Source organism: Raphanus sativus, chromosome 6, assembly GCF_000801105.2.
Source record: "Raphanus sativus cultivar WK10039 chromosome 6, ASM80110v3, whole genome shotgun sequence".
In the NCBI taxonomy this organism is placed as follows: domain Eukaryota; kingdom Viridiplantae; phylum Streptophyta; class Magnoliopsida; order Brassicales; family Brassicaceae; genus Raphanus; species Raphanus sativus.
In genome coordinates, this window is record NC_079516.1 from 29,437,645 (window position 1) to 29,456,392 (window position 18,748).

The 18,748-nt window shown below is 39.1% G+C and overlaps 1 protein-coding gene across 1 annotated transcript; it reads left to right on the plus strand.

Annotated features, from left to right (window-relative positions):
• The first annotated feature begins 15,787 nt into the window (after positions 1-15,787).
• LOC108830899 (uncharacterized) lies at positions 15,788-17,735 on the plus strand. Its single transcript, XM_056987211.1, has 3 exons — positions 15,788-16,804; positions 16,892-17,521; positions 17,652-17,735. Exons 1-3 carry the CDS (start codon positions 15,788-15,790, stop codon positions 17,733-17,735), a joined length of 1,731 nt encoding a protein of 576 aa, XP_056843191.1.
• The last annotated feature ends 1,013 nt before the right edge of the window (positions 17,736-18,748 follow it).

Below are 18,748 nucleotides of genomic sequence, written 5' to 3' on the forward strand. Positions count from 1 at the left end.
TTTAATCATGAGATATTCTAACACAACTTCAAAATATTAAAAGAAAAATTACTATCAAATAATATTTCTAAAAGAATAGTATTAAGTAATTTTTAAATTTTCATTTTTACTATTAAATAATTTCAAAATTCCTTTTTGTTTTTATTTTCTTAGTATATATTTTTTTAATCATGATATATTCTAAAACATGTCGCATTATTAAAAAAGGAAATTACTATTAAATAATATTTTGTTTAAGATTTTTAAAATGAAAATTCACTATATAATTAATTTCACCAAAAATCATTTTTATTATCTTATATATTTATTTTAAATTATGAAATAGTTTAACACATATCACAATTTTAAATATATAACTGTCATGTGTCACATTCATGTTAATTAACAACTTTGAAGAACCGAGTTTCCTATTAAGTAATTTTAGAATATTATTATCTTTAAAATTTCCATTTTACTATTAAATCAACTTTAAAATTTATTTCAAAATTCGTTTTTTTGTTATCTTAGTATATATATTTTATATCATTATAAATTTTAACCTCTTTAAAAATATTAAAAGGAAAATTACTATCAAATAATTATTTGCAACTATGTTTTGTTTAGGATTTTAAAATGGAAAATTACTATTAGATATACTTACAACTCTTTAAAAATATTAAAAAGAAAATTACTATCAAATAATTATTTGCAACTATGTTTTGTTTAGGATTTTAAAATGAAAAATTACTATTAGATATATTTACAATTACTTTTTTAACAAAATTTGTTTTTGTTATTATCTTAATATATATTTTTAATTATAATATAGATTAACACATGTCGCAATCTTAAAAAAATTAATGACACGTGTCGCGATCATGTTAATTAGTAACTTTGAAAAACCAAGCTTTATATAATAAGATTTAATCTGTTTTCTAGCCTGTTAGGTATGTTTTCAGGTTCAGGAGCATTTTGTGAGAAAGTGATGTTTTTGGAGCATTTTGGAGTACAAGAGATGATATACCCGAGTTGACCATTCAAGACTAAGTCGGAAGTCAACATTGCGATTATAATCGATCGATACTCATCCTGAGTCGTCGATCGATGTAGCTAAGAAGATCCGCGTACTAGAAGATTATAATCGATCGATACACATCCAGTGTTGTCGATCGATATCGAGGACAAAATGGTTTAGCCGACTACTTCACCAAGACTTCACCAAATTACGAGATTGCCCCTGACGAGTTTTTAACCTAATGGAAATGCTTAAATATTCCTGCTAAGTGTCTTTTGACGGCAACCTTCGAAAGAAGCAAGCTTTTAACAACCCTCAAAGCAGAGAGTGTGAGAGAGATACTAGAGTTTTATTTGTGTTTGAGAGATTGGAGAGATTTCTCATCTCCTTTTGTATTTCTACTTTATTCTATCTATGCAATTCTTTCATCTATCTATTATTATGAATTGTTTAGCTATGTCTGAGTAGTCTACTTGTTAGATCTAGGGTTCAAATAGGTTTGTGGGATTAGCCCCAAACTATAATTGCTAAGTTGTGATACTCATCAAATGGATTGCACCCTATGCTTGTTTTAGATTAGCTAACTAGAACATAGATCACTAGGATCTTTGATTATCTTGAATTATCCATTTGAGCTTGCCTGTCTCCCGTTGAGAAGAACGACAGTTCCTCCTTGAGACCTTGTGGTCATATTCGGCTCGCGCCTAGGCAGATCTAGAAGCCGTCGATCGATATCCCGACAGGTGAATCGATCGGCGCTGCGAAAGGTGTATCGCTCGATATCTCAAAAGGATATTGACCGACTCTTTTTCTGTGTCATCATGCGAAAGGTGTTGCCAGAGATCTAGATAATTTAACCAGTGATACTTCACTTGAGTTAAGCGGCTGAGATCTATAGTATCATGCAAGCAACTTGTTAAAGCATTTATAGAGATTATAATCTCCATTCCTGAATAGAAACCCTATGTCTAGCACTCTTTATCACATTTAAACAACCCATCATATTGTTAGTTAGAGCAACTACCTTGCTCATTTTAGGAATTGTTACTTTTTATTTCCATCATATAAACCAACCTTGCCTAGGATTGATTAGTAGATTTTATTTAATTGGTTCCCTAGCTCCTCGTGATTCGATCCCTAAGTACTACAGCTGTACCTCTTATTCGAGAGAGTAAGCTCTACTGGGTAATTTGAGCACTATCAAATTTGGCGCCGTTGCCGGGGAGCTTTGATCGCCATTAGATTTAATCTTATTAATCTTAGGTTTTTCTTTTTACCCACTTTCTTATTAAAATTTTTCTTGTCTTTTCAGGTATATGCCCAGCAGTACCAGAAGCAACAGGGGAAATCAACTATTATTCTCAAAAGATCCTGCACACTTGGAACGTTCAATCCGCAAAGACCTACGCTCCGCATCGATCGACAGAAACGCAACACCGTCGACTGATACTCACGTTCAACAGTTGACCGACACTCAGACAGAACCTTCGACCGATACCGTTCACCGATCCACATCGTTCGATACTTCTAACCGTATATCGATCGACACTACTCCGCGAAGCATGGTCGCGATTGTTATTCTCACGCAGGGCGAGAATGGAAACCTGTATGACCAAGATGGTCATCTGCGTAATGCAACATGTCAGAAGTTAGATGCACAGGGAAACATAATCCCTGAGCCTGAAGCTGAGGCTACAGGAGAAGCTCAAACACGATCGTTGGCAGACTATAACCGTCCAGACGAGTACTACACCAACATATCAACTATTCGACTTCCAGAAATCCAGAAGCCGAACTTCGAGCTCAAGCCTCAGTACTACTCTCTCGTGTCTCAGATACCTTACTCTGGGCTATCACACGAGCATCCTATGGACCATCTGGAGAGGTTCGAGGATCTTATCGCTGCTATTCGTACGGATGGAGTCCCTGAGGACTACATACTATGCAAGCTCTTCAAATACTCACTGATTGGAGAAGCTTCGCACTGGCTCAAGCAGCTACCTACAGAATCACTGACATCGTGGGCCGACATCAAAAACGCCTTCCTGCGTAATTTCTTTGATGAGGCACGCGCTGAAGACTTTTAAGGAGCAAAATCGCCACTTTCGCGCAAAAGCCTAGTGAGACTTTTAAAGATGCGTGGATCAGATTTAAGTTCTTCCAGCGAGACTGTCCACACCATGGATTCAATGAAGTGCAGCTGCTAAGCACTTTCTACAGAGGTATCGCCTTGAGGTATCAGATGGCTCTTGATACTGCTAGTGAGGGGAACTTCAACACTAGGAATCCAATAGAGGCTGTGAGACTTATTGAGAACCTAGCCAACAACAGCAGTACCAAGAACACTGACTCTGACAAGAAGAAATTGGTTGCAGCCATCGGGGAAGACCAGATGAATGAAGTCAGAGCCAAGATAGATGCTTTACATGCATTTGTGGGGCAGCCAGTCTGCTCAGCTGAAGAAGGAAAGGCTAGAGAAGATGATACAGAGGAAGATGTGAACTACATTGGAGGTACTGGATTTCAGAGATATGGAAACCAGAGTGGAAACAGAAACTTTTTTGGCAGTGGTCAGAAGAGTAACTACAACCAGAGTTCACAGTATCAGAAACCCTTCACTAACACAAGGAACTACGGCAACTCAGCTTACCAAAATCCACCGCCACCCACCCAGGAGAGTAAGTTTGATGCCATGATTGATAGATTTCTGGAAGGACAGCAGAAGTCCTATATCTAGCAACCATCCTTCCATCAACTACCTTGGTTACATAAGAACAACTACCTTGTTCGCCCTTGCAATTTAATATATTTCCTATTTTATTTACTGTTTTATAATCTATTTACTGTTAGCCTAGCTTAATCATAACTATTAGATCTAGTGTGTGCCTTAGTTCCTTGTGGATTCGATCCCTAAGTACTATAACTTGACCTCTTTTGATGAGAGTAGAGATGGCAATTGGGCTCTCCCGTCCCATCCCGTTCCGAACCGCTGCGGGTTCGGTTTCTGGCGGTACACGGCGGGCCTGTCCCGCGCGGGATGCGGTCCTCAAACTAGCTGTCCAAGCCCGTACCGCGAAATATGTAGGCCTTCGCGTGCCGTCCCGCGGGACATTGAATATTACATTACTTGTTTCTACATGCACAAACAAACATAGACAATAATTGAGTTTGAGCTTACAAATGATCGAGCATAATCTTACAAGATCAATACATTAAGCTTATACAAAACAAATGTTTTTATTATCATTTATGATGGCTTGAAGAAGCTCCACCAGTGCAGATCAGAGATATTTGGGAGAACGGAAGCATCATCGACCCTGAAACCACCATCAACGGAGCTCCATAATGTCTAATCCTCTCTCTCTCTCTCTCTCTCTCTCTCTCTCTCTCTCTCTCTCTCTCTCACAGAAAGCTTCAAAATCCCGCGGTTTAACCCATCCCGCTTTCGGCCCGTCCCGCTTTGAGCCCATCCCGCTTTGAACCCGTCCTGCTTTGAGCCCGTCCCGCGAGGCCCGCAATTTTGCGGGTTTATCAAATGTAGGCCCAATCCCGCTCCGCAGCAAGTCTTTACGGGCCAGGCCCGCGGTCCAGGTCCTTGATTGCCATCCCTAGATGAGAGTAAAAATCACTCCTTAGGGTAATTTGAGTGGTTCAAATTTGCTCCTTAGAAGTTCCAATCCTTCTGATAGAGTCTTCAGTCTGGACAATCTGTGTCTCAAGTTTCTTAACCGAATCAATGCACTCAGACCCACACCGAAACCACAAGCTAACCCTATAGAAATCACTGGTAACCTTTCAGACACTACACCTATATCAGAGAGAACTGAAGGAAGAAGGTTAACGAGTAGGAAGGAGAAGATTCCTAAAAACCTTAAGAGGGAAGCTAATGAAAAAGAGATTGATGGTTTCACTAAGAGAGTTATCAGAATCCCACCAGAGAAACCTTTTGAGGAGGTTTCTTCACAAGCAGATTGTGGATGTTCTTCAGAGAAACAAGGGAGACTGAAACTGACATTAGGAGAAGGTTTGACAATGTCAGAGAGGATATGAGGAAAAGGATTACTTTGCAGAAGAAGAGTGATCCTGGGAAGTTTGCAATACCCTGTGTAGTAAAAGGGATTGAATTTCCTCATGCACTATGTGACACTGGTTCATCAGTCAGCATTTTACCAAAGGTCATGGCAGACCATCTGGGCCTGCAAGTAGAACCTTCACCAGAGATCTTTACATTCGTGGATTACACTCAGAAAAACTCTGGAGGCTTCGTCAGAGACCTGGAAGTACATATTGGTAATGCTATCGTCCCTGTGGATTTTCACGTTCTTGACATCAAGCTAAACTGGAACTCTTCCCTCTTACTTGGAAGAGCATTTATGGCTACAGTAGGAGCCATATGTGACATGAACACCAACAGGATGTGCTTGACTATGATAGATCCAGAGATCCACTACGACCTTGTCAAGCTTTTCAAACCACCATCCAAATCAGTGGTAAAAGAAGATGATACTGGTATCATAGCAGTTTGTCATTGTGAAGTCGAGTACGAGACAGAATACTCGGGATCGATCGACATCACTTTAACATCATCGATCGACACTTGCAAGACAGAGGAGATCGACAACAAATATGGATCATCGATCGACAAAGACCCACCAGATGATGAACTCGATCAACCAGATCATTGCTACCCGAATTTCACCATCCCACCCAGCCGAAAGGAAGATGATTACTCAGTAAGGAATTGGGCAGATAGCAGATTTCATGAGAGTTTTGCAGTAGACATAGCCACCTCTTCCCACAGTGGAGACCACCGTGAAGAACATGATGCAGACTATTGGGAAGAGAGAGCTTGGGAAAATTACTTGGAGAATGACAGATTTGCAATTCGATTCCCACCATCGATTGACATCAAACGCCCACCATCGATCGATTATCTACTTCATCCAGCAAAACGACATCGTCCATCGATCGACATCGCCAGTATCGCATCGATCGATATTAACCCGGACGACTTGAAGGACAAAATCGGAATTTCACCGATTAGGGGAACACATGTGATAGACCCAAAATCGGGAAGGATGGCTTTGGCCGGATGTTGGATATGAACCGAGAAGGCGAAGGCACTTCTGGAACTGGGATGGAATGAATGGATCGTCAAGAGGTGCGGAATGACTCTTGATATACCCTCGGTCTAAGGCTAACCACCAAAGAACGGATGTAGTGCGTTGGCTAACCACCAAATAACACACAAAGATGATTGGCTAACCACCAAATCAACAAGCCGGTCACACCGATGACCTAGCTAAAGAACTCTCTCTCACACTTAGAGAAGAAACAAAAATAAACTCCAAAATGATCTGCTTTTTATTCATGAAATGGATTACATATTTATAGTAGAATGAGTCAAAGAAAAACATAAATAGTTGTGGAAAACTAGAAGCATAGAAAACACAAACAAAGACTAAGACTTTTTATGGAAAACCTAAATGTGGACTATGACTTTTGACTAGAGTTTGAATGCCTCTTTCCTAGGCACGACTTTGACTCCTTTTGTTGATATTTCTTGATGCAAATGGGCAGGACACTATCAGGAAAGGCCTGGTCTAATTTGGTGTAAAACGGACCCAAATCGAATTTGTTATGAATTTTTCGGTGGGCCGAAAAAGGCTCATTTCGCCCAGCAGCTAAACCAGTTCTTTCTTCAGTGTCACTTAGCTCATTCAGCTCCAAGTTAGTGTCACATAGCTCATCCAGCTTCATAGTAGTGTCACTTATCTCACTCAGCTCATCTAGCTCCAAAGTAGTGTCACGATCTGATTGAAAAATCTCGATTGGATCAAGCTGGTCGACATGATCACCATCATGGGCCGTGTCTATAAACCAGCTTCTCATGTTCAAACAGGTGCCAGATGCAATGCGTGTGCCCTTGGTGGCAACACGATTTAAAGGGCGAGCATCTGCTTGGTGGCAGCAAATTAAGGAACAACGTGCTCGAGACGGAAAAGAACGCATTGCTTCGTGGGATAAGCTTAAGCGTATTCTGCGAAAAGCGTTTCTTCCTTACAACTACACTCGAACTGTGTATAATCAGCTCCAAAATTTGCGCCAAGGAAGTAAAACGGTGGATGATTATGCCGCAGAATTTTTTACACTCCTGATGCGCAATACCCTTCTTGAAACACATGATCAACTTGTCTCCAGATTCATTGGAGGTCTTCGGCAACAAATCCAGAACCACCTCTTATTGTTCAACCCCAACTCTGTTTCTGAAGCACATCAGCGTGCAATTTTAATTGAACAGAATCTGCGAGGTTCACAGAGCTCTTGGTCTGCTGCAAATTCTCGGTCCCGCTCAACCACAACTGATGTCGCTAGTAGCTCTCACCAAGACCAGCAGACGAAGGAAAGTGCAACGCGTCCTGCAACAGAACAAAGCAATAATACGGGTCCAGTGCGCACCACTCGTCCTGCAACGTTTAAGTGCTACAACTGTGGGGAACCGGGGCATCGCATCAACTCTTGTCCAAAACGTAACTTCTTGGCTAATGATGAGCCTATATATGATGACGATGACATTCACGAACCTGATACAAACATAGTTGAGGAAGAAGTTAGCGGTGATTTGGGTCAGCTCTTAGTGATTCGTCGCAATTTTCTGAGCCCACAGGGTATTGAAGAATCATGGCTTCGCACAAATATATTCCGTTCCACATGCACCATTCGTGGTAAAGTTTGCAAGTTCATGGTTGACTCTGGAAGCTGCACAAATGTGATTTCCGCAGAGGCAGTAGATAAGCTTGCTCTGTTCACTGAGCCTCACCCCACGCCTTATAATTTGGCATGGCTAAATCCTAAAACAGATATCCGTATCTCACGACGCTGCAAGGTTCCTTTTTCTGTGGGAACAAACTATCGAGATATTGTTTGTTGTGATGTCGTGCCGATGGACGCATGCCATTTGTTACTAGGCCGTCCTTGGGAGTATGATCGACAAACCATGCATGACGGCTTTGCAAATACATATTCGTTCATGTTTGAGAACAAACGAATCACATTGTTGCCTTCTCAAGATACAACTTCACCCCCTGATACTCGTGAGGCTCTTTCTCCTTCAAAGGCGCCACCAACGACGAGACCAGTATTGATGTTGTCTCAGTCTCAATTTGTGGAAGAATTACAGGGTTCTGATGTCATGTTTGCTTTAATTGCTACTGATCCTCCCGCCTCATTGCCATTCTCAGTTCCACCAGCCTTTGAAGCGCTTATTACCGAGTTTCGTGATGTTTTCCCAGAGGATCTTCCAGCGGGATTGCCCCCGTTACGTGACATCCAACATTGTATTGACCTCGCTCCAAATTCACCTTTACCTAACCGGCCTCATTACAGGATGAAACCGCAAGAGCACGATGAGTTACGCAGGCAGGTCGAAGACTTGCTTTCAAAGGGATATGTTCGTGAGAGCCTTAGCCCTTGTGCGGTACCGGCTTTGTTGATTCCCAAGAAAGACGGTTCCTGGCGTATGTGTGTTGACAGCCGCGCGATCAATAAAATCACAATACGCTACCGTTTTCCAATTCCCCGATTGGACGATTTGCTCGATCAGATTGGTTCTGCTTCCATTTTCACAAAATTGGATCTTAAAAGTGGGTACCATCAGATTCGTATCCGCCCAGGTGATGAGTGGAAGACAGCGTTCAAGACGAGAGAGGGATTGTTTGAATGGATGGTGATGCCTTTTGGCCTTTCTAACGCTCCGAGCACGTTCATGCGTGTCATGAATCAAGCTTTGAGACCTTTCATTGGACGTTTCGTTGTTGTTTATTTCAACGACATCCTTATATTCAGTTCTTTACTGACGGATCATCTAGCACACTTGCGCGCCGTATTACTGGTTCTGCGCCGAGAGAACCTTTTTGCAGCAACAAAGAAGTGTTCTTTTGGGGTTTCTGAAGTTCTGTTTCTCGGTTATGTCATCTCTCATAGAGGTTTGGAGGTCGACACTTCTAAGGTTGATGCCATTCGTCAATGGCCAACACCTAATTCTATTTCTGATGTGCGGAGTTTCCATGGGTTAGCCTCGTTCTATCGCCGCTTTGTTGCTCATTTTAGCAGCATAATGGCTCCAATCACAGATTGCATCAAGTTGAAACAGTTCGCGTGGTCTCCTGAGGCAGAGAAAGCTTTCCAGGTCATCAAGCAAAAGCTTACTTCTGCCCCGGTTCTTGCACTACCTAACTTCTCTGTTCCGTTTGAACTCCACTCTGACGCTTCTAAGCTTGGGATAGGCGCAGTTCTGAGTCAACAAGGGAAGCCTATTGCTTTCTTTAGTGAGAAAATAGCAGGAGCTCGCGGTCGCTATAGTACCTACGATGTGGAACTGTACGCTGTGATCCAGGCCGTCAAGCACTGGAGGCACTATTTGTTTCATCGCGAGTTTGTGCTTTTCACCGATCATGACGCTCTGAAGCATATTGGTTCGCAAGATAAGGTTTCGGCGCGTCATGCTTCATGGTTTGCTTACCTACAGCAGTTTACTTTTGTGATTAAACACAAGGCTGGTGTATTGAATAAAGTAGCTGACGCTCTCAGCCGTCGACAATCCTTGTTGGCTACTTTACATGCGACTGTTACTGGTTTTTCTATGCTTCCTGACCTTTATCCTTCTGATGTCTTCTTTGGAAAGTTATGGGATGATGCAGTTGCAGGGTTGAGCTCGGAGTATTTCGTTTTGGATGGTTTCTTGTTTCGTGGGATTCGCCTTTGCATTCCGGAATCAAGCTTGCGTCTGCAAATCATTAAAGAATTGCATGGAGAGGGGCATGTTGGGAGAGATTGTACGTTGCACTTGGTTACGTCTTCGTATTTTTGGCCGTCTTTGCGGCGGGATGTAGAGCGTTATGTTGTTCGCTGTCAGGTTTGTCAGGCGAGTAAGGGCCATGCCTCCAATGCGGGATTATACATGCCATTGCCAATTCCTACCCAGCCGTGGTCGGACATTAGCGTTGATTTTGTCTTAGGTTTACCAAGAACTCGACCGGGACATGATTCGATTATGGTCGTTGTTGATCGCTTCTCTAAAATGGCTCGTTTTGTTCCCTGCAAGAAGACTACAGATGCTTTGCAGGTAGCTCAGCTTTTCTTTAGTGAAATCTATAAGCTTCACGGATTGCCTCAGTCTATTGTGTCTGATCGCGAGTCGCGTTTCTTGAGCCATTTTTGGAGATCACTTTGGAAGCTTCTTCGCACTAGTTTGGACATGAGTTCTGCTTACCACCCTCAGACAGATAGCCAGACTGAGGTTACTAACCGCGCATTGGGAGACTTGTTGAGGTGTCTTGTGGGTGACAACATCAAGTCGTGGGACTCTGTTTTGTGCCAAGCCGAATTCGCCCACAACCACGCTAAGAACAGGAGCACTGGTTTTAGTCCTTTTCGAGTGGTTTTTGGTCTTGTGCCTCGTGGTCCTTTGGATCTTAGTTTAGAGCCAGACAGAACGAGGTTTCACGGGCGTGCGTGTGATCTAGTTGATGCTTTTGTGGAGTTGCATGAGACAGTTCGTGCTAATTTGGAAGCAGCCACGTCTAAGTATAAGTCTGCAGTTGATGTGCATCGTCGGGAGTTGCATTTTAATGTTGGTGATAAGGTATGGGCGGTTTTGACAAAGGAACGTTTTCCGACTGGAACTTATAATAAGCTGAAGCCTCGAAAGGTTAGACCATTGGAGATTATAGAGAAGATTAATGCTAACGCTTATCGTCTCCGTTTGCCTCCCCACATGAACACTGCTGATGTGTTTAATGTTAAGCACCTTTCGCCTTTCATGAATTCAGACACAGAGGACTTGCCAAATTCGAGGTCGAATTTTTCTGCAGTTGGGGAGACCTGATGTAGCACATCTTACAAGACTTGGCGCCTTATTTCAAACAGTCGGCTTTCTTTTATTTTCGTATGAGTTTTATTTATTTCTTTAATGTGTAGATAAGGATGGAAGATTTGTTCCAACTCCTGTTATGTTTTAGATAAAGATCTTTTGATTTGGTGTTATCTAGAAGTAGTATAAATAGAGAACGTCTGTGTTTGTCTGTGTTCTTTATTCGTTGGTTTTTGATTAATAAAGCAAGAGACTTTTCTTCTCTAAACAAATCGCCTCTGCAATTCTATTCTCCTTGAGTTATACGAATTCGAGTCGTCGGAGTTCTTAAATCAGAGTTTGATTTCAAGAAGACCGTTTATCCCGTTACGCTGCTGCAACACTATCCTTCCAAACTCATCCACATCCACTGAATGAATCTACATTAGACCTTTATTCTAGATGTGAAGATTTTAATGTATTCAATTGATTTACTTATAACTGATATAGTTTCTACTCTCATTGCATCTTCTTCATGTGGTTTAACACTTTGTATGTCATTCCTAGTTTATAATTATATAAAAAAATAGTATTACATACATGAGAGCAAGTGAGCGAATGATATCATTTTAAATTTTAACTAGGTGTTTTCCTGCACCATGTGCAGTAAAAGAATTTTAATTTTTTCTTAATAGATAAATATAAATTATATTTATTTTTTATTAATATTATAAATTTTCTTTTTTCTTATCAATATTTTAATATAAATTTGATTTTACTGAACATTAAAAATTAAGATAAAAAAAATTTTGTTTATTTTGAATTATATTTAAGAATGTGCATGTATATATTTAAAATTATAATCTTAGGTAGATTTTTCTATCTATTTATTTTAATTAAATATATTAAATAAATATGTAAAATTGCATAATTGTCAAAAATTAAAATTAAACAATATTTATAAAATCTGTAGATATATATATAATAAACTAATGATTTTACGATTTAATTTGATTTTATGATTTAATTTTCATAATTTTCTAAAAATATGTATATATTTTTGAATATTTTTAATTTAAATGATATTTCGAAATTTGAAAATGCCATAATTAAATATATTTATTTTAATGATGATTTATGAGTTATTACCATATTTTAAAAAAGTCAAAAAATATAAACCGACAATAAATATAATATATGAGTTATTACCATATTTTAAAAAGTTTACCAAAAATATAAATTAACATTAAATATAATTGTCCATGTCATATTAATCTATTTAAAATGGTTGGGCCGCAAAGAAAAGGAGGAGGATTGCAAATTGCGATGATGATTTAGGTCTTGTCCCCCCACCGCCCAAGACGACGATCTTCGTGCTGGTATTACTCCTTTCATGTCATATTTTAGTAGCCATGTCACAATTATTAATCTATGTGTTTTTCTGCACTATGTGGAGTGATGAATTTTTTAAAAGTAAAATTTTATATTTTAAAATGTAATTTATTAATATTATATATTTTATTATTTTGATCAATAATTAATATAAATATCATTAATTAAGCATAAAATTAAGAGAAAATAATTTTTTATTTTAAATTATATTTAAGAATATATATGTATACATATATATAAAGTTAAAATCTTAGATAAAAAATTATTTATTTCATTTGGTTAAATGTATTAAATCAACTTGTACAAAATTACTAAAAATCATATAAAATTGTATAGTTATCAAAAATTAAAACTAAATAATATTTATATAATTTGTAGATATCTAAAAGAAACTAATGATATTACGATTTATTTTTTTTTAAATTCAGAAAATTTAGAAAATTTTAGATAATAAAAATTTTATAATTATAAAAGGAAAATTATATAATATTTCGAATATCTGTAGATATCTAAAATAAACTAATGATATTACGATTTTTTTTTTAATTCAGAAAATTTAGAAAATTTTAGATAATAAAAATTTTATAATTATAAAAGAAAAATAATATAATATTTCAAAATTCAAAATGTCATTTTTGAATATATTTATTTTAGTAATGATTTATGAGTTATTACCATATTCTATAAAGTTTACCAAAAATATAAATCAATATTAAATGTATTATATGAGTTATTGCCATATTTTAAAAAAAATTCCAAAAATATATATGAGCATTAAATGTAATTATCCATGTCATATTTAACCATATGACATGTCATCAATCTTAATAGCCACATCATAATTTTTTTGTGAAAACGATTGTAAAGAAGACATGTGGCAAATCACTTCTCAAATATTGACTAGGGGATGCGCATTTTAATTCACACCACTTTTAGTCGAGAACTGTCTTTGTAAATTCTCCCATAGTTTATGAGCTTCAGATACGAACGTGACTGTCGGTTTTTCGGAACTAGGGATGTCCGTACCCAGCCCAGCAGAGCCGTCACTGGCCCAAAGCCAATGAAACATAAGCTTCTTTATTAATTATATTATCGGCCACAAAATGACCGAAAAATAAATTTAGTCCAGTGGTTTAATGTCTCTAATTTCAGCAATAAGGCTTCAAGTTCATCCAGCCACATAACTTTTTTTGGCATGCATCCTTAACAAACCAAAGACCGGCTCTGCAGCCCACTATCATTGAATTTGTGGCCAATCATCAAGATATGTCTAGTTCAGAGGTTGTTTTGGTATAGTCCCGTTAATGAACCCAAGCTTTTGTTTTTGCTTTTAGAAAACTTGATGATTTGGTTGCACATTCTGTGTAGTTCTCTCCACGAAGACGGACCAAAGTAATGAGAGCTCCAGGGTTGTTTGAAGGATGAGATAGTATGTTGTATTTGAATCGATGGCAATAATCATTGATGATGTAGTTGTAGGAAGCGATGGATGTTCATCCATGTTTCTTTATGAAACACATTTTTAGAAAAAAAAATCATATATTATGCTCTGATACCTCATATATTGTGCTTTGATACCATGTAATAGAATGATTGTAGAATGTATAATTTGTTTTAATGATTCTATCGGCCATCGCTTCTATTTTGTACAATGATTGAGGTCCTAAATAGATTAGGACTATATTCTAAAGTAATCTAATAAAAATAGTTGAAGTTCTAATCTACATAGTTTAATTAATATATAATATCGTGAAATAATATTTTTTTGTATTTACACTAATATTTTAAACCCATAAGTCTAATTTTTTTAAAATTAGTAACTCTATTAATTAATAAATTATTATAATCTTAATATTATTAATTTGCTCTATATTCATTTTAGCAATAATTCTCGAACAGTACAAATACACAACAATATGTACTCCAGTTGAAACTTCCAAATTCATAAGCGATTAAAAATTATTGCATAGACCGTAGACTATATCTCAGTCCAATAATCACCAATTGGTTTTAAGTTGGAAGCCCATGTTAGATTTAAGTTTTTTTATGGGTTTCCAACTTAAAACCAATTAGTGCTTAGTGGATTGGTCATAACCCTTTATATATTAGTTAATGTCCCTTAAAATTCCCGATGTAGGATGTAATATCTCTAATACTTCTCTTCGAGATAATGGCTCTTATCGACCAGAAATCTCAGAACTTGAAGACAGTTATACTCGGTCGAGCTAGTTAATTGCGACTTTTATACCCGGTCAGGAAATGTTAACTACGACTTATAAATCCGATCGGAAAGAGTTAATATTAACTACGGGTTTAAAGTATTTAGGATCTGGGTTATGATACCATGTTAGATTTGGGTTTTATTATGGGTTTCCAACTTAAAACCAATTGGTGATTAGTGGTGGTGTAGCCATGACCAGAGACCTTGAGGAGGAGCTGAGTGACACTGATGAGGAGGCTGCTGATGAGGAGAACCAGGACCAGAACCAGAACCAGAGAGATACACCAGGAGAGCCAGCTAGTGAGTGGATTGGACCAATGACTAGATCAAGGCTGAAAGCACAAGAGAAGAGTCTCCAAGACTTAGCCAAATTCGTGGGAGCAAGTTCTAAAGGGGAAGACCAAGACAAACCAGCTTGTTGGTTCAATTTGATTTCAATGTAATTAAGTTGGTTTATTTGGTTTTCATTTATTTCAAACCAAGACAAATTAGGATTAGTTAAACCAGTTTTAATTAGGATTAGATCACTTGTCGATTTGGTTTAGTTCTCATAAACCAAATTGGTTAAGGATTAGGTTAGACATCGTTTTCTCTTTTACTTAAAGACCACGCAGCTTGTTCTTCTTCTTTAACTTTGAATCTAAGAATTTTACAGCAACTTGTTTGCCTTGTCTCAAGCTTTCTCTGTTCAGCTCAAGAACATTGATCACACTTAAAGGAAGGAATTCCTAGTGAACCCCATCTTAGACAGTACAAGGTGATCTTGTGTCTAGGAGTAGCAAACCATCCTTGTCGCCAGTCCATAGGCTCAGGGAGACGTCCATAGTTCAAAGGAGTGCTAGTAGCCTCTTAGAACAACCCATATCCATCCACCTTCAAGTGATCCAGAGTTTAAGCCATACCCAGGCTGCACCAAGTGGTATCAGAGCCACTTGAAGGTTAGGGTTTGCGATTTGTCTACTCTTCTCAATCACTCCATCAAACACTTTTCTTCTCTATCTATCTGTTGTAAGCCGGCTGGGCCAACCCTGGTAATCAAAAAAAAAAGAAAAAAAAAGAAAAGAAAAGAGATCTCTGATCCAAATCAAAAAAAAAAAAATAAGAATAGCTGAAGAGAAATCCAGCTCAGGGTGGTAAAGCCAGCTGGTGCCAAATCTCTTAAAACTTTCTATCTTGGTTCATTGGGGTTTTATAGTTCTAGATCTTAAGTTTAGAACTTTGTTTTTCAACTGAACTTGTGGGAAGAGCTGAGACTTGGCGACTTGATACTTGAGTGAGAGAGAGATATTTTGTTCCTGGCTTTGTGTTTTCACTAACTATTTCAGGAACAATGGGAGATGAGAGGCGAGAAGGGAAGCAGCCTGAAGGGTCAGGAGAACCAGCTGTTCAACAGATCAATCTCAATCAAGTCCAGTTTGAGGCTATGATGGCTGAGATAACCAGGAGAATGCAAGTCAACTTCAATAGAACTCAACAAGCTAATGAGGTTTTAGTTGATGATAATGCAGGACAGGAGAGAGCAGCAGCTCTTGCTGGAGCTAGGAGAGCACGCATTGGACCTATCAGGGGACAAAGGTTTGAGGTTGGAGGTCATAGGCTCTATGGTGAACAAGTAGAGGATGATGAAGCTGAAGAAAGTGATGATGAGTCTCAGGCTAGTCAGCACAACAGACACCATAACCGCAGGCGACCAGCTGATAACCTAGGCAATCTCAAGCTTAGAATTCCTCCATTCCATGGCAAGAATGATCCTGATGCTTATCTGGAGTGGGAGAAGAAGATTGAATTGGTTTTCAATTGCCAGCAGTTCACTGAGGAGAGGAAGGTCAGACTAGCAGCCACTGAGTTTTGTGGTTATGCTATTAGCTGGTGGGATCAGATTGCTACTACCAGGAGACGCAATGGAGAGCCTCAGATAGCTTCCTGGTTTGAGATGAAAACAGTGATGAAGAAAAGATTTGTTCCTATTCACTATGGGAGAGATCTACACCAGAAACTGAGAAGGCTGTCTCAAGGGTCCAAGAGTGTAGAAGACTACCATCAGGAGATGGAAACACTTATGCTGAAGGCTGATTTGGAAGAAGGAGCAGAAGCTACAATGGCTAGATTCCAAGGAGGTCTAAACAGAGATATCCAGGATAGATTGGAACTACAAGAGTATGAAGACATGGATGAGCTACTGCACAAAGCCATCCTGATTGAGCAGCAAATTAAAAGAAAGAGTTCCAACAAGTCTCCATACAATGCAGCTTCCAAACCGGCTTACTCCAAGGATGACAAGCCATCTGATAAACCAAAGGAGGGATCTACCTCAGGGGAAGCCAAACGAGATGACAAGGGAAAAGGGGTAGCCACGCCTACTAGGACCAGGAACATCAAGTGTTTCAAGTGCCATGGTTTTGGGCATTATGCCAATGAGTGTACCAACAAGAAGGTGATGACTATCCTAGCCAATGGAGAAGTGGTTTCTGAGGAAGAAGATGCTGGTCACGAGACTGATGATGAAGGAGTGGAATACCCTGTCCGAGGAGAGCTACTAGTTACTAGGAGACTTCTCAATGCTCAACCTAAAGCCAAGGAGGATGATCAGAGAGAGAACCTATTCCACACCAGGTGTTTGATTCAAGACAAGGTGTGCAGTTTGATCATTGATGGAGGAAGTTGTACTAATGTAGCAAGTGATGAGTTGGTAGAGAAGCTGGGTCTTGAAGTGTACAAGCATCCTAAACCATATCTCTTGCAATGGATCAATGAAGAGGGAGGTTTAAAGATCAGCAAGCAAGTGAAAGTGTTATTATCAGTGGGAAAATACCAGGATGAGATCACTTGTGATGTGGCACCTTTGGAAGCTAGTCACATTCTCCTTGGAAGACCATGGCAGTATGACAAGAGATCAGTACATGATGGCTTCACCAACAGATATACCTTTGCTCACAAGGAGAGGCAAGTCACACTGGCGCCCATGACACCACAAGAGGTACACCAGGATCAGATGCACCTCAAGATGAAGAGGGAGAAGACTAAAGCAGCCGGCAAGACCTTGTTGCTGGAGGAGGGCGACCAGGTAAGTAAGCTTAATCTCTTTGCTACTGCTAAAGATATCAAAACTGCAATGATGGAACAATCAAACTTGATATTAGTAGTTTACAAAGAATTGCTGAACTCTTCTACTAACATTGATCCTGTGATTCCAGTTGAGATTGAGTGTCTTTTGCAGGAATATAAGGATGTGTTTCCAGATGATAATCCCATTGGCTTACCACCTATCAGAGGGATAGAACATCAGATTGACTTTGTACCAGGAGCCACCTTACCAAATCGGCCAGCATACAGGACCAATCCTGTGGAGACTAAGGAGCTTCAGAAACAAGTCAATGATCTCTTGGAGAAGGGGCACATCAGGGAGAGCATGAGTCCTTGTGCTGTACCTGTTCTGCTGGTGCCTAAGAAAGATGGAAGCTGGAGGATGTGTGTGGACTGTAGAGCCATCAACAACATCACAGTTAAGTACAGACATCCTATCCCTCGCTTAGATGATATGCTAGATGAGTTACATGGTTCATGTGTCTTTTCTAAAATTGATTTAAAGAGTGGTTACCACCAGATTAGAATGAAAGAAGGAGATGAGTGGAAAACTGCCTTTAAAACTAAGCTAGGATTGTATGAATGGCTTGTGATGCCTTTTGGTCTTACTAATGCACCTAGTACTTTTATGAGGCTGATGAATCATGTCTTGAGAGCTCTCATTGGGCGATTTGTAGTAGTGTATTTTGATGATATACTGATCTATAGTAAGACCATGAAAGAGCATGTTAACCATTTGAAACAAGTTCTAGATGTGCTTAGGAAAGAAAAGCTGTATGCCAATTATAAAAAGTGTTCTTTTGGGACAGATAACCTTGTTTTCCTAGGTTTTGTTGTGACCTCACAGGGCATACAGGTTGATGAGGAGAAGGTGAAGGCTATCAAGGAGTGGCCGATTCCTAAATCCATTGGAGAAGTCAGGAGCTTCCATGGACTTGCTGGCTTCTATAGGAGATTTGTGAGAGACTTCAGTACAATTGCTGCCCCACTCACTGAAGTAATCAAAAAGAGTGTTGGTTTCACTTGGGGGCAAGCCCAAGAAGATGCATTTCATATGCTAAAAGAGAAGTTAACAAGTGCTCCTTTGCTTGTACTCCCTGACTTTTCTAAAACTTTTGAAATTGAATGTGATGCATCTGGTGTTGGGATAGGAGCTGTGTTGATGCAGGAAAAGAGGCCTATAGCTTACTTCAGTGAGAAGCTAGGA